The 16,240-nt window shown below is 44.9% G+C and overlaps 1 protein-coding gene across 1 annotated transcript in view; it reads left to right on the plus strand.

Moving 5' to 3' along the window:
• LOC110535135 (ras-GEF domain-containing family member 1B-A) overlaps window positions 1–14,232 on the plus strand; it is a 60,657-nt gene extending 46,425 nt beyond the window's left edge. Inside the window, exons 10-14 of the mRNA XM_036936503.1 lie at window positions 73–168; window positions 8,531–8,626; window positions 10,197–10,320; window positions 10,815–10,887; window positions 13,618–14,232. Coding sequence (XP_036792398.1) covers window positions 73–168; window positions 8,531–8,626; window positions 10,197–10,320; window positions 10,815–10,887; window positions 13,618–13,642 — 414 coding nt within the window. The 3' untranslated portion in view covers window positions 13,643–14,232. The remainder of the gene's footprint in view (window positions 1–72; window positions 169–8,530; window positions 8,627–10,196; window positions 10,321–10,814; window positions 10,888–13,617) is intronic.
• Window positions 14,233–16,240: the final 2,008 nt, after the last annotated feature.

A 16,240-nucleotide genomic window follows, 5' to 3' on the forward strand; every position in this document is an offset into this window, starting at 1 on the left:
GGTTAAATAAATAAATACAAAATTAAAATCCGGCTGCTATACTGGCGCTATAATGCTAATCTTTCTCTCCAGCTCCAGATGGATCCTTCCGGTAACTTCTACAACTACAGAACAGCGTTTAGAGGAGCGACGCAGAGGTCCAGAACAGCCAACAGCACTAGAGAGAAGGTGAGCTTCCATACATTCTAGAAGAAAAATAAACGCACACCTAAATTGGTGAGGTGCTGGCTAACGGAGTAGAAAACTTGAACATACTCTAAGAGCTCAGATGGAGAAAAAATACATACATTCGATACATTCACACGCATCTGAGATTCAAGGCCTGTATTTATAAGGTATCTTAGAGCCGGTGAGCAGATCTAGGAACAGTGTGGCGGATTTTTTTTAGATTGTAATGAATAAGATGACACGGACAGGGTGGATCTGATCCAAGATCAGAACACCTTTCCTGAGACGCTGATCCTGATGCCTTCAGTTGTGGAGTCTCTCCAGACAGTTTTTTCCTCATCAGCCCTTGGATTCAACCCCCAACCCCCCAGTTACTGGCCCACCTCTCTAAACCCCCAACCCCCCAGTTACTGGCCCACCTCTCTAAACCCCCAACCCCCCAGTTACTGGCCCACCTCTCTAAACCCCAACCCCCCAGTTACTGGCCCGCCTCTCTAAACCCCCAACCCCCCAGTTACTGGCCCACCTCTCTAAACCCCCAACCCCCTAGTTACTGGCCCGCCTCTCTAAACCCGCCACCCCTCCATTTCAGACCGAGACAGTTTAGTGATTCTGATGTAGATTCTGATTTCTCCAAATGGTGGGAACGTTCTCTGTTCTCTCTGGTTGTCTGAATTATCCCAGAACCCATTTCTCTGTTCTCTCTGGCTGTCTGAATTATCCCAGAACCCATTTCTCTGTTCTCTCTGGCTGTCTGAATTATCCCAGAACCCATTTCTCTGTTCTCTCTGGCTGTCTGAATTATCCCAGAACCCATTTCTCTGTTCTCTCTGGTTGTCTGAATTATCCCAGAACCCATTTCTCTGTTCTCTCTGGCTGTCTGAATTATCCCTGAACCCATTTCTCTGTTCTCTCTGGCTGTCTGAATTATCCCAGAACCCATTTCTCTGTTCTCTCTGGCTGTCTGAATTATCCCAGAACCCATTTATCTGTTCTCTCTGGTTGTCTGAATTATCCCAGAACCCATTTCTCTGTTCGCTCTAGTTGTCTGAATTATCCCAGAACCCATTTCTCTGTTCTCTCTGGCTGTCTGAATTATCCCAGAACCCATTTCTCTGTTCTCTCTGGTTGTCTGAATTATCCCAGAACCCATTTCTCTGTTCCCTTTGGCTGTCTGAATTATCCCAGAACCCACTAAGTGTGTGATTTGTCCAGCTGCACCAATTAAAATGTTTCTGACATTTATGTAAAAAAAGTAAAACGGCTGTTTTTGAGGTGTTTGACACACACTGTGCTCTACTTGGCCCAGAAGACTAACAAACAGTCCGTCTATCTCACAACTGATAAGCAGCAATTAATTATTACATAAAGTGGAGGTCTGTATCGAGTGTCTTTCATGTAACCAGAAAATAAGTGGAGGGAATTTGTTGGGAATGAGAAGAACTTGATAAACATTCCAGAACGGCACTACAGTGTGGCCATCGGTTGGTCTGCTTCGATCTTGTTATCTCTGCTCAGTGTTGTCGTGTTATTGGCACTAAAACACAATGAACTCTTGAGGTCTTCGGTTCAGTTGGGACATCATACATAACAAGAACTCTGAAGCAGATAAGTCAAAAGGTGAAGCCATGAATAGGTCAGCTGAGAGCTGGTTCTGGTATTGACGTCAGAGAGACAACGTGAAGGGCCTCATTTACTAATCCGTCAGAAATATGTTCAGTTCCTTTTCAGGAATGGAAAAAGAAACATGGCCGCCTGCCAGCTCACATAATGTTCTCTGTCTCTCTCTCTCAGTTGACGGTTGGCTCAAGCAGTGTCAATATGATTGGGTTAGCTAAGGGTTCACTGTCAACATTTAATGGGTTAGCTGAGTGTTTCTTTTAGGGAAGGGAGGAGGGGAGAGGGGGATTTAGCTATGTGTGTGGAAATGTGTGTGGAAATGTGTTGAAGAGCCCGGGTTGGCTGCTCAGACAGACGGTGAGGGGGTCATAAGACAGAATGTTCCAAATTCCCAGGCAGAACACTGGAATGTTCCAAACTCCCAGGGAGAACACTGGAATGTTCCAAATTCCCAGGCAGAACACTGGAATGTTCCAAACTCCCAGGGAGAACACTGGAACGTTCCAAATTCCCAGGCAGAACACTGGAATGTTCCAAACTCCCAGGGAGAACACTGGAATGTTCCAAATTCCCAGGCAGAACACTGGAATGTTCCAAACTCCCAGGCAGAACACTGGAACGTTCCAAATTCCCAGGCAGAACACTGGAATGTTCCAAACTCCCAGGCAGAACACTGGAATGTTCCAAATTCCCAGGCAGAACACTGGAACGTTCCAAATTCCCAGGCAGAACACTGGAATGTTCCAAACTCCCAGGCAGAACACTGGAATGTTCCAAATTCCCAGGCAGAACACTGGAATGTTCCAAATTCCCAGGCAGAACACTGGAATGTTCCAAATTCCCAGGCAGAACACTGGAATGTTCCAAATTCCCAGGCAGAACACTGGAATGTTCCAAATTCCCAGGCAGAACACTGGAATGTTCCAAATTCCCAGGCAGAACACTGGAATGTTCCAAATTCCCAGGCAGAACACTGGAATGTTCCAAATTCCCAGGCAGAACACTGGAATGTTCCAAATTCCCAGGCAGAACACTGGAATGTTCCTTCTTGTTCTTGTGACTTCTTCATCTAATGAGGGTTTGTTTATGGGTCAAATAAAAACAAGTATATTTACACATGTCCCCAGGGCTCTAAAGTACAACCAGTTTGGTTTGCATACTTATTTAACTAGGCAAGTCAGTTAAGAACAAATTCTTATTTTCAATGACGGGTTAACTGCCTGTTCCGTGGCAGAATGACAGATTTGTACCTTGTCAGTTTGGGGATTTGAACGTTTTACCTTCTTAGCTAGCTAGCTAACAACCTGGTAACTTTATCAGTATATCCAAACATTTGGGACACAGAAAGGAAAAGGGACAGCTTCTTCAGGGAATGACATATCTCTTACATGTTGTCATCTCATAACATGATGCTCTTAAAGGGACAGTGTTTTCTGTGTAACCGTCTCAATAGGAAAAATAGGGATTTTATATCATGTAGAAACCTAACATTCCACAAATGACTTTTTAATTTCAATGACTGATATTTGTATCAACATTTTTTTAGCTTAAAAAAAAAAAATGTATTTGAGTTACATATTAGTTCCTAGGGGCACAACATATTAGTTCCTAGGGGCACAACATATTGGGGCATAGGGGCACAACATATCTAGATATAGGCTCCTCATACTCAACTCTGGACCTCGAAGCCAGTTCCACTTATTTTTCTTATTTTCTTCATTGCTCCCCTCTAAACAGGGACTGTTTTAGACTTGGGACACAATACCAGGTGTGTACAATTAATGATCAGGTAGAACAGGAAGCCAACAGGCCCTGTACCTCTTTTAAGGTAACAGTTGAATACCGTTGATATAGGCTATATCTCAACAATGTCAAAAAGAAAATGTTTTTTTTTCTTTCTGGTGCTCCTACATTTTATGTTGTGCTGCTAACTTTTTAAAGTATGGAGCACTAGTGCTACCAATTACAAAATGTGTATAATTTAGAGCCCTGCACACGCCATAGCAGATGTGGACATTCTTTGTGGGGGGGGGGGGGGGGGCGGCACTGGTCTTGTGGTAATGTTGTTTATACAATATGTTTTCTCTCCTCTCATTCTCCCACTTTGTCCTCTGTCCTCTGTTCAGAGCTGTTCTGGGTTTACAGAGGGGCCTCAGTGTCACGGAGAGCAGAGAGAGAGCAGAGAGAGAGCAGAGAGAGAGCAGAGAGAGAGCAGAGAGAGAGCAGAGAGAGAGCAGAGAGAGAGCAGAGAGAGAGCAGAGAGACTGATATCGTTTGGTACATTCTGTGTTGTTTACTTTATTCAATTGGATTAGAATGACACGTTGGGCAGTTGAGGAGCCGTTGATATAAAACTCAAGCGGAACGTCACATGGTTGTTGATCAGTGCTTCATCGCACACTGTATTACACTGTTCCCTCACAGAGTTGGCCTGTATTCCCTCACAGAGCTGGCCTGTTTTCCCTCACAGAGCTGGCCTGTATTCCCTCACAGAGCTGGCCTGTATTCCCTCACAGAGCTGGCCTGTATTCCCTCTCAGAGCTGGCCTGTATTCCCTCACGGAGCTGGCCTGTATTCCCCCGTCTTTTTCATTTTGATCTAATTCCTGACATTTAATCCTAGTAAAAATTCCCTGTCTTAGGTCAGTTAGGATCACCACTTTATTTTAAGAATGTGAAATGTCAGAATAATAGTAGAGATAATTATTTCTTTCAGCTTTTATTTCTTTCATCACATCACAGTGGGTCAGAAGTTTACATACACTCAATTAGTATTTGGGCTATTTGACCAAGAAGGCGAGTGATGGAGTGCTGCATCAGATGACCTGGCCTCCACAATCACCCGATCACAACCCAATTGAGATGGTTTGGGATGAGTTGGACTGCAGAGTGAAGGAAAAGCAGCCAACAAGTGCTCAGTATGGGTGGGAACTCCTTCGAGACGGTTGGAAAAGCATTCCAGGTGAAGCTGGTTGAGAGAATGCCAAGAGTGTGCAAAACTGTCATCAAGGCAAAGGGTGGCTACTTAGAAGAATCTCAAATATAAAATATATTTTGATTTGTGTAACACTTTTTTGGTTACTACATGATTCCATAATGTGTTATTTCATAGTTTTGATGTCTCCACTATTATTCTACAATGTAGAAAATAGTAAAACTACAGGAAAACCCTTGAATGAGTAGCTGTGTCCAAACTTTTGACTGGTACTATGTATGTAATTGTTTTAACACAATGGCATGGAAAGAGTTCTCATGTTCTCATGTTCTCATGTTCTCTCTGATCCAGTTTATGTAAGAGATTACCGTTGATAGGAAAGTAGAAAGTAGGCAATGAAAAGGACAGTGGATATTTGGGCGAGAGGCATCTTCTAGGATGTTACATATTGAAATAGAATCAACACCCATCACATAACATTGACTTGGATGGTAATGTCTGTTCTAGTAAGTCTATTTCTATGCTATGTTACCTAACAAACCCTCCGTCTCCCATTGAGTAAACCAGTAAACCGCTTCCTCTGTTCTGCTGTCAAGCTCCCGATGGGCTGCAATGCACTCAATGCTCTCCTCTTGTGGAATAACAGTGAAAGGTGCTTGAAGCCAACAGTCAATCACATAACAATGGAACACAGACCAGCACTCGATTTGATTCAGTTGCAAATTGAAGATTTGTTTATTTTATTTTATTTAGTCAAGGCAACATGTCCTGCTAGAACTATCCTGTCCATCTCTCCACCCACCAGACCAGAGTGGTTAGGAACTATCCTATCCATCTCTCCACCCACCAGATCAGAGTGGTTAGGAACTATCCTGTCCATCTCTCCACCCACCAGACCAGAGTGGTTAGGAACTATCCTGTCCATCTCTCCAACCAGACCAGAGTGGTTAGGAACTATCCTGTCCATCTCTCCAACCAGACCAGAGTGGTTAGGAACTATCCTGTCCATCTCTCCACCAGACCAGAGTGGTTAGGAACTATCCTGTCCATCTCTCCACCAGATCAGAGTGGTTAGGAACTATCCTGTCCATCTCTCCACCAGACCAGAGTGGTTAGGAACTATCCTGTCCATCTCTCCACCAGACCAGAGTGGTTAGGAACTATCCTGTCCATCTCTCCACCAGACCAGAGTGGTTAGGAACTATCCTGTCCATCTCTCCACCCACCAGACCAGAGTGGTTAGGAACTATCCTGTCCATCTCTCCACCAGACCAGAGTGGTTAGGAACTATCCTGTCCATCTCTCCACCAGACCAGAGTGGTTAGGAACTATCCTGTCCATCTCTCCACCAGACCAGAGTGGTTAGGAACTATCCTGTCCATCTCTCCACCAGACCAGAGTGGTTAGGAACTATCCTGTCCATCTCTCCACCAGATCAGAGTGGTTAGGAACTATCCTGTCCATCTCTCCACCAGACCAGAGTGGTTAGGAACTATCCTGTCCATCTCTCCACCAGACCAGAGTGGTTAGGAGCTATCCTGTCCATCTCTCCACCAGACCAGAGTGGTTAGGAGCTATCCTGTCCATCTCTCCACCAGACCAGAGTGGTTAGGAACTATCCTGTCCATCTCTCCACCAGACCAGAGTGGTTAGGAACTATCCTGTCCATCTCTCCACCAGACCAGAGTGGTTAGAACAGACACTGTTCTCGTTGTGTGTGAACCATGGTGTGGACCGTGTGTGTGTCTCTGTTACCTGATGCCTGGGATAGGGCCAACTCAAACCTCTCTGTTACCTAATGCCTGGGATAGGGCCAACTCAAACCTCTCTGTTACCTAGTGCCTGGGATAGGGCCAACTCAAACCTCTCTGTTACCTGATGCCTGGGATAGGGCCAACTCAAACCTCTCTGTTACCTAAAGCCTGGGATAGGGCCAACTCAAACCTCTCTGTTACCTAGTGCCTGGGATAGGGCCAACTCAAACCTCTCTGTTACCTAAAGCCTGGGATAGGGCCAACTCAAACCTCTCTGTTACCTAATGCCTGGGATAGGGCCAACTCAAACCTCTCTGTTACCTGATGCCTGGGATAGGGCCAACTCAAACCTCTCTGTTACCTGATGCCTGGGATAGGGCCAACCCAAACCTCTCTGTTACCTAAAGCTCTGTGGTGACGTGGCTCTGAATGATTGAAGGGATGGTGATCTGAAAACCTGCTCAGCACCTCCTGACGTCTCTCTCTGGGTGAAGTAGGGAATTTGTTGACAGGTGTTTTTGTGATGATTAACATGTAAACCTCATTACATTAACCTGACCCCTGTAACCTGACCCCTGTAACCTGACTCCTGTAACCTGACTCCTGTAACCTGACTCCTGTAACCTGACTCCTGTAACCTGACCCCTGTAACCTGACCCCTGTAACCTGACCCCTGTAACCTGACCCCTGTAACCTGACCCCTGTAACCTGACTCCTGTAACCTGACCCCTGTAACCTGACCCCTGTAACCTGACCCCTTGTAACCTGACCCCTGTAACCTGACCCCTGTAACCTGACTCCTGTAACCTGACTCCTGTAACCTGACTCCTGTAACCTGACTCCTGTAACCTGACCCCTGTAACCTGACCCCTGTAACCTGACTCCTGTAACCTGACTCCTGTAACCTGACTCCTGTAACCTGACCCCTTGTAACCTGACCCCTGTAACCTGACCCCTGTAACCTGACTCCTGTAACCTGACTCCTGTAACCTGACTCCTGTAACCTGACCCCTTGTAACCTGACCCTTGTAACCTGACCCCTGTAACCTGACCCCTGTAACCTGACTCCTGTAACCTGACTCCTGTAACCTGACCCCTGTAACCTGACTCCTGTAACCTGACTCCTGTAACCTGACTCCTGTAACCTGACTCCTGTAACCTGACTCCTGTAACCTGACCCCTTGTAACCTGACCCTTGTAACCTGACCCTTGTAACCTGACCCCTGTAACCTGACTCCTGTAACCTGACCCCTGTAACCTGACTCCTGTAACCTGACTCCTGTAACCTGACTCCTGTAACCTGACTCCTGTAACCTGACCCCTGTAACCTGACTCCTGTAACCTGACCCTTGTAACCTGACTCCTGTAACCTGACCCCTGTAACCTGACTCCTGTAACCTGACTCCTGTAACCTGACTCCTGTAACCTGACTCCTGTAACCTGACCCCTGTAACCTGACTCCTGTAACCTGACTCCTGTAACCTGACTCCTGTAACCTGACTCCTGTAACCTGACTCCTGTAACCTGACTCCTGTAACCTGACTCCTGTAACCTGACCCCTTGTAACCTGACCCTTGTAACCTGACCCTTGTAACCTGACCCCTGTAACCTGACTCCTGTAACCTGACTCCTGTAACCTGACTCCTGTAACCTGACTCCTGTAACCTGACCCCTGTAACCTGACTCCTGTAACCTGACTCCTGTAACCTGACTCCTGTAACCTGACTCCTGTAACCTGACCCCTGTAACCTGACTCCTGTAACCTGACCCTTGTAACCTGACTGCTGTTTTAAATTCTCCTCTCTTCTCTTTGTTCTCTCTCTTCTCTCTTCTCTCTCTCTTCTCTTTCTGTTCTCTCTCTTCTCTCTTCTCTCTCTCTTCTCTTTCTGTTCTCTCTCTTCTCTCTTCTCTCTCTCTTCTCTTTCTGTTCTCTCTCATCTCTCTTCTCTTTCTGTTCTCTCATCTCTCTCTCTCTTCTCTTTCTGTTCTCTCTCTCTTCTCTTTCTGTTCTCTCTCATCTCTCTATCTTCTCTCTTCTCTATCTTCTCTCTCAGATCGTCATCCCGTTCTTCAGCCTACTGATCAAAGACATCTATTTCCTGAACGAGGGATGTTCCAACAGGATGCAGAATGGCCATGTAAACTTTGAGGTGCGTTTGGGAAACAGCTTGTTGTTTGTAAGGAAATCCCCCCCAGGGCCCCCAGTATGGGTCCTGGGGGCCAAACTTGGCCAAATTAGTTTGGCCCACCAGAGACTTCCAGAATGACCTTGTGTTTTTATGAATAATATTTTTTCGGGGAGGGTTTGGTTCACTACTGAGGTTTACATTTTGACAAGGGTTTGTCCACCTCAGTAATAAGATGAAGTAAGGTTGTTACGTAACCCAGATCCAGCAGTTTCAGACATGTCCCATTGCTAAAAGGAGACCGTTTGCACACCAACATATTTACAGTACATAGTAACGGAAAAGGACTTTATTTTTATTTTTTCTTCCCCAATAACTGACAGAGAATGAGGAAGTAAGACATCTGCACTGCAGTGGAATTAAGACTTTATCATTGGAGACCGTATACATAGTCTAGAAAACAGTCATCAGGGCAGACAGTCATCAGGGCAGACAGTCATCAGGGCAGACAGTCATCAGGGCAGGCAAGTCATCAGGGCAGACAAGTCATCAGGGCAGACAAGTCATCAGGGCAGACAGTCATCGGGGCAGACAGTCATCGGGGCAGACAGTCATCGGGGCAGACAGTCATCAGGGCAGACAGTCATCAGGGCAGCCAAGTCTTCAGGGCAGCCAGTCAATGGGGCAGACAAGTCATCGGGGTAGACAATCATCGGGGTAGACAGTCATCGGGCAGACAGTCATCGGGGCAGACAGTCATCGGGGCAGACAGTCATCAGGGCAGACAGTCATCAGGGCAGCCAAGTCTTCAGGGCAGCCAGTCAATGGGGCAGACAAGTCATCGGGGTAGACAGTCATCAGGGCAGACAGTCATCAGGGCAGACAGTCATCAGGGCAGACAGTCATCGGGGCAGACAAGTCATCGGGGCAGACAAGTCATCGGGGCAGACGGTCATCAGGCAGACAGGTCATCAGGCAGACAGGTCATCGGGGCAGACGGTCATCGGGGCAGACGGTCATCGGGGCAGACGGTCATCAGGGCAGACGGTCATCAGGGCAGACGGTCATCAGGGCAGACAGTCATCAGGGCAGACAGTCATCAGGGCAGACAGTCATCAGGGCAGACAGTCATCTATGTTGGGTCAACGTTGCGTTCCTCTATGTTGGGTCAACGTTGCATTCATCTATGTTGGGTTAACATTGCATTCATCTATGTTGGGTCAACGTTGCGTTCCTCTATGTTGGGTCAACGTTGCGTTCCTCTATGTTGGGTCAACGTTGCATTCCTCTATGTTGGGTCAACGTTGCATTCATCTATGTTGGGTCAACGTTGCATTCATCTATGTTGGGTCAACGTTGCATTCATCTATGTTGGGTCAACATTGCATTCATCTATGTTGGGTCAACGTTGCATTCATCTATGTTGGGTCAACGTTGCATTCATCTATGTTGGGTCAACATTGCATTCCTCTATGTTGGGTCAACGTTGCATTCATCTATGTTGGGTCAACGTTGCATTCATCTATGTTGGGTCAACGTTGCATTCATCTATGTTGGGTCAACGTTGCATTCATGTTTTATTGTTGTTTTTCAGAAATTCTGGGAGATGGCGAAGCGGGTCAGCGAGTTCATGGTTTGGAAGAAGGTGGAGTGTCCGTTTGAGAAGGACCGTAAGATCCTCCAGTATCTGCTCACCGCACCGGTCTTCAGCGAGGACAGTATGTACAACCCCTCATCTCCCCCTTAACTCCACAATGCTGCTCTTACGTTGTATAAGTTCAATGTACCGAAATTATTATATCATTTTAAACTAAATCAACTCAGGAAAGAGTACGCTAGATATGTCCGCTATACTTCAACGTTCAGTGTTCTCCTCCAGGTTGTATGTGCTGTATGATAATGTGGATATGACGTTCTGTCTCCTCTCAGCTCTGTGTCTGGCCTCCTATGACAGTGATGCTGATGGTTCTCTCTCCTCTCAGCTCTGTGTCTGGCCTCCTATGACAGTGATGCTGGTGGTTCTCTCTCCTCTCAGCTCTGTGTCTGGCCTCCAATGACAGTGATGCTGATGGTTCTCTCTCCTCTCAGCTCTGTGTCTGGCCTCCAATGACAGTGATGCTGATGGTTCTCTCTGTTCTCTCCTCTCAGCTCTGTGTCTGGCCTCCTATGACAGTGATGCTGATGGTTCTCTCTGTTCTCTCTCTCCTCTCAGCTCTGTGTCTGGCCTCCTATGACAGTGAAGGCCCTGAGAATAATATGGAGAAGGACAGATGGAAGTCTTTGAGGTATGTACCCTCCCCGGGGTGATGTTTGTACGCGTGTACCCCTAGGGTCAGCCCCAATGCGACAAAATCTGTCCCATTACTCCAGACTGGTGTAGTTTCTCTCTCTCCCCCCACTGAGACTCCAGACTGGTGTAGTTTCTCTCTCTCCCCCCACTGAGACTCCAGACTGGTGTAGTTTCTCTTTCTCCCCCCACTGAGACTCCAGACTGGTGTAGTTTCTCTCTCTCCCCCACTGAGACTCCAGACTGGTGTAGTTTCTCTCTCTCCCCCCACTGAGACTCCAGACTGGTGTAGTTTCTCTCTCTCTCCCCCCACTGAGACCCCAGACTGGTGTAGTTTCTCTCTCTCTCCCCCCACTGAGACACCAGACTGGTGTAGTTTCTCTTTCTCCCCCCACTGAGACTCCAGACTGGTGTAGTTTCTCTCTCTACCCCCCACTGAGACTCCAGACTGGTGTAGTTTCTCTCTCTCTCCCCCCACTGAGACTCCAGACTGGTGTAGTTTCTCTCTCTCCCCCCACTGAGACTCCAGACTGGTGTAGTTTCTCTCTCTCTCCCCCCACTGAGACTCCAGACTGGTGTAGTTTCTCTTTCTCCCCCCACTGAGACTCCAGACTGGTGTAGCTTCTCTCTCTCCCCCCACTGAGACTCCAGACTGGTGTAGCTTCTCTTTCTCCCCCCACTGAGACTCCAGACTGGGTCTAATCCTGGATGCTGATTGGTTAAAACCGCATTCCAGCTGGTGTCTATTCCACAAGTTACCACCGGCTAAATCTATGACGTTAAAATGCCTATTTACTCTGTTCCATCTGACAGCGCAATCCAATGTCTTAACGGCCCAGCCAGGCAATTTATAAACTTGATCTCCACTATAAAAAGCATCTAGACATTATCTCACATTTCTTTTAGACGAGCAATTGGTTTTCAACAGCGGAGATTTGTAAAACCTTGCTGTCTGTCTCTGACGTTTGCAACATTGTTTCAATATTGTAATTCGATCTTCCAGCTGTCCCATAGTAATGAACGTGTAGGTGTCGGGACGAGACAGACAGGCAGCTTTTCTCAGCCAATCATGACCCTGTATTATTTGTTATGGATATATATTAATAAATGTCAATAGGAAAACATTAAATGCAGCTAGTTTGCTGTCATTCCAGCTTCAGTTTGAAGTGGTTGTGTTAGCTATATAGTTGGCTATCTCTTCTGAACAGTGACCTGGCAAGAAAGCAAATGCTCTATGACACGCGAAATCGCACGTCATTAGCTCATTGTTATGGATGTATCCCCCCCAAAATTAACTAGGAAACAAGTTAAACAAACAGAAATGCAGCTACTTTACTGTTATTCTGGCTGCACTGTTTGACCTGACTGTGTTAGCCAACGTTGGCTAGCTAGTAAGCAAGGGCAACGGTACATTTATAATGAACGACTGGGTTGCGTCTCTGGCAACCGAACCAATTGAACGAACGACCAGCCGGCTTGGGTAGCAACCCTAAATTAGCGTTGAGACTTTATCTTGTGGAAGGATGAAATAGGATGAATAAATTAATCAAAATGACTTTTGTAATGAATATACAGTACCAGTCAAAAGTTTGGACACAGCTACTCATTCAAGGGGTTTTCTTTAGTTTTACTATTTTCTACATTGTAGAAAACTATGAAATAACACATATGGAATCATGTAGTAACCAAAAAAAAGTGTTAAACAAATCAAACTATATATTAGATTCTTCAAAGTAGTCACCCTTTGCATTGATGACAACTTTGCACACTCTTGGCATTCTCTCAACCAGCTTCATGAGGAATGCTTTTCCAACAGTCTTGAAGGAGTTCCCACATATGCTGAGCACTTGTTGGCTGCTTTTCCTTCACTCTGCCTTCACTCAGCATTTATTTGTGCTGCAATTTCTGAGGCTGGTGACTCTAATGAACTTATCCTCTGTAGCAGAGGTAACTCTGGGTCTTCCTTTCCTGTGACTGTGCGCTTGATGGTTTTTGTGACTGTACTTGAAGAAACTTTCAAAGTTCTTGAAATGTTCTGTATTGACTGACCTTCATGTCTTAAAGTAATGATGGACTGTAATTTTTCTTTGCTCATTTGAGCTGTTCTTGCCATAATAAATACATCACATCATCATATGGACTTGGTCTTATACCAAATAGGGCTGTCTTCTGTATACCACCCCTACCTTGTCACAACGCAACTGATTGGCTCAAACACATTAAGAAGGAAAGAAATTTCACAAATTAACATTTAACAAGGCACACCTGTTAATTGAAATGCATTCCAGGTGACTACCCGTGAAGCTGGTTGAGAGAATGCCACAGGTGTACTTTGAAGAATCTCAAATATAAAATACATTTTGATTTGTAACTTTTTTGGTTACTACGTGATTCCATATGTGTTATTTCCCAGTTTTGATGTCTTCATTATTATTCTACAATGTAGAAAATAGTCAAAATAAAGAGAAACCCTTGAATGGGTAGCTGTATCCAATCTTTTGACCGGTACTGTAGGTCAATCATTGTTTGAATATGTTGGTTACCCTGTTGTATAAAACTGATAATGCCCTCGAAGCTGGTGTTGGGAGGATATAATGGCTTTGTCTCAGGCCTAACATCCACGCCAATATATCTATCCTCCAATCAGCAGCTTCTCAGACATTATCACTGAATTAGATGTCTGTTACATGTCTTGCTAATAGAAGTTCTCTTCTCTCTCGTTCCACAGATCTACTCTGCTAAGTAGAGTCTAGAGTTTCTGAAGGAGGAACCAAGTCAACCCAGTCTGACAACCAAGCACTGTGGGGGATGTCCAAATAACATAATTCCTGTTTGGATGGGAAACAACAATCTGACCTGTTCTGTTTAGCAGATCAGGAACTGTTCTGTTCTCCGGTCATGGAGAGTTTGGTCTTCTTCATGTTGTATGTTTCCAGGAAAACTTTTTTCATCTCTTTTGAATGAATTTCTATACTTAAATTTTTTGGGGAAACAAATAAATAATAAGTTACGACCATCGTGAGGAGGAGAGGAAAGTCCAGGGAAATGTTTTTGTTGTCCTTTTGGCGACTGCTGAAAACGTAACAAAACACACCGTGTATTTACACCGGGTGACACTGTTGATAAAAATCTCCAGATATTTTGAAGATGTATTTGACTTTCTACAGGAGTTGAGAGTTGGGCTGCTGGATGGCCAACTGATTCAGTCCTAACGTGTACAACGAACAGGCTTCTCTCTCTCTCTCTCTCTCTGTGTCTCTCTTTGTCTGTCTCTCTCTCTTTCTCTCTCTCTGTCTCTCTTTCTCTCTCTCTCTTTGTCTCTCTCTCTCTCTGTGTGTGTCTCTCTCTCTCTCTGTATCTCTCTTTGTCTGTCTCTCTCTATTTGTCTCTCTCTCTCTTTGTCTCCCTCTCTCTCTGTCTCTCTCTCTCTCTGTCTCTCTCTCTCTCTCTTTGTCTCTCTCTCTCTCTCTCTCTTTGTCTCTCTCTCTCTCTCTTTGTCTCTCTCTCTCTTTCTTTGTCTCTCTCTCTCTCTCTCTCTTTAAAAAGCCAGCATTGTGTTTACTGGGAATCAGTATACTGTATAATGGTGTCAAAGCTAACGAACAGCAGTGTTGGTATAGAAAATATGAAGCTAATGTTTATTTGTGTGTGTATGTGTGTCACATGTACCGTTATACGTGACTCTCTTGCTCCAGTCGGTGTGGTCGGCCAAGCACTGAGAACTTTACTGCTCAATATGTTTACAATGCACTGAGTGCATTGGATTGGAAACATGATGTCCATTATTTTGTTTGTATAAAAGCTTTGTGATACTCTACAACAGGAAGCGACACCTTCCTTCTCCTCTCATCCTTTATCAATGGGACACTCAGCCATGAGCAGAAACAGAGGGGTGGGTGGGGATGTTAAGTTGGTATTAACGTCCACCCCTGAAGTCCCCGGGACCGAGTTTGAGAAACACTGATATAAAGAATAGTGGGCTATTTGGGACACCAGCAGTTCCTAATCAGTGTTTTGGTGTTCTGCCACTAACCAGTATGTTCCTGATAATTAGTGTTATGGTGTTCTGCTACTAACCAGTATGTTCCTGATAATCAGTGTTTTGGTGTTCTGCCACTAACCAGTATGTTCCTGATAATTAGTGTTATGGTGTTCTGCTACTAACCAGTATGTTCCTGATAATCAGTGTTATGGTGTTCTGCCACTAACCAGTATGCTCCTGATAATCAGTGTTTTGGTGTTCTGCTACTAACCAGTATGTTCCTGATAATCAGTGTTATGGTGTTCTGCCACTAACCAGTATGCTCCAGATAATCAGTGTTTTGGTGTTCTGCCACTAACCAGCCACTTTGATGGAATAAATATAGCTTTGGAGGACTGTCCTGTGCTGAAACGCTTCAAGCACTCAAGATTATCCATCCTGTGATAGTGGCGTGCCTAACCACTATGCCCCATAGTATAGAAATGCAATGCGGTTGTATCGCCCCCTTGTGGTTGAGTTAAGTAAGTGCTGTGGCGGAGCAGAGTTGAGCCAGTGAATGAGTTGATTTATGTAATAGTGGAGATTGTGTGTGAGCTGAGGAGTTGGACATTTTTTTTCCTCAGTTAATGCTGGATCAAACGTTCTTCCTCATAGGTTGTACTTCTTCATATTATTGTTTTCATCATATTTGTTTTATTTATGATCCTCTCTGTAGTCGTTGTTTTTTAATATTATGGATATTTACAAATATTTTATTGTATTTGTTATATCATTTTGTACTAGGTACATTTCATTGTTATTAGATTTTGCCCTAAACTGATTATTTTTTGATCAGGTTTGTATGAGAACACTTCATTTTTAGGATTCTAGTATACACTTTGAAGTTAAAACATATTGGTCACGTTCCAGGCCCACTACATTGTAGGCGTGGCAAAGCTGATATCTGTCCAGGCGTCTGCAATGTAGTCGTTCTGGAACGCGGCCATTGACTGACCTATAGCGTTGCCTTGTCTTTTGCAGTTTCTCCTCTCTACGTGATATTGTGGTTTGACTGTGTAAAGACTTCTGTTTTCCCTGTGTTTATCTGTGTTTTTGTATTTGGACTGTTAAGCTGGAATAGATCACCTGTTTTATTACTGAGTTCGTTGTTAGAAGAGAAAGTGACAAAGTTAATTTAAAAAATGCTTAAGTTAATGGAGGAATCTGTTCATGATTATTACCTATCAGACTAATTCAATTTCCATGTGAATTGACATATTTCATGGCTTGACCTTGTATCAACCTGAGTTGACAGAGGAATCTGTTATGGTGGTTAGGTGCTATATTAACCCTATAATCACTGACAATGGACTACTGGTAGAGAATATAC

Source organism: Oncorhynchus mykiss, chromosome 11 (assembly GCF_013265735.2).
Source record: "Oncorhynchus mykiss isolate Arlee chromosome 11, USDA_OmykA_1.1, whole genome shotgun sequence".
NCBI lineage: Eukaryota > Metazoa > Chordata > Actinopteri > Salmoniformes > Salmonidae > Oncorhynchus > Oncorhynchus mykiss.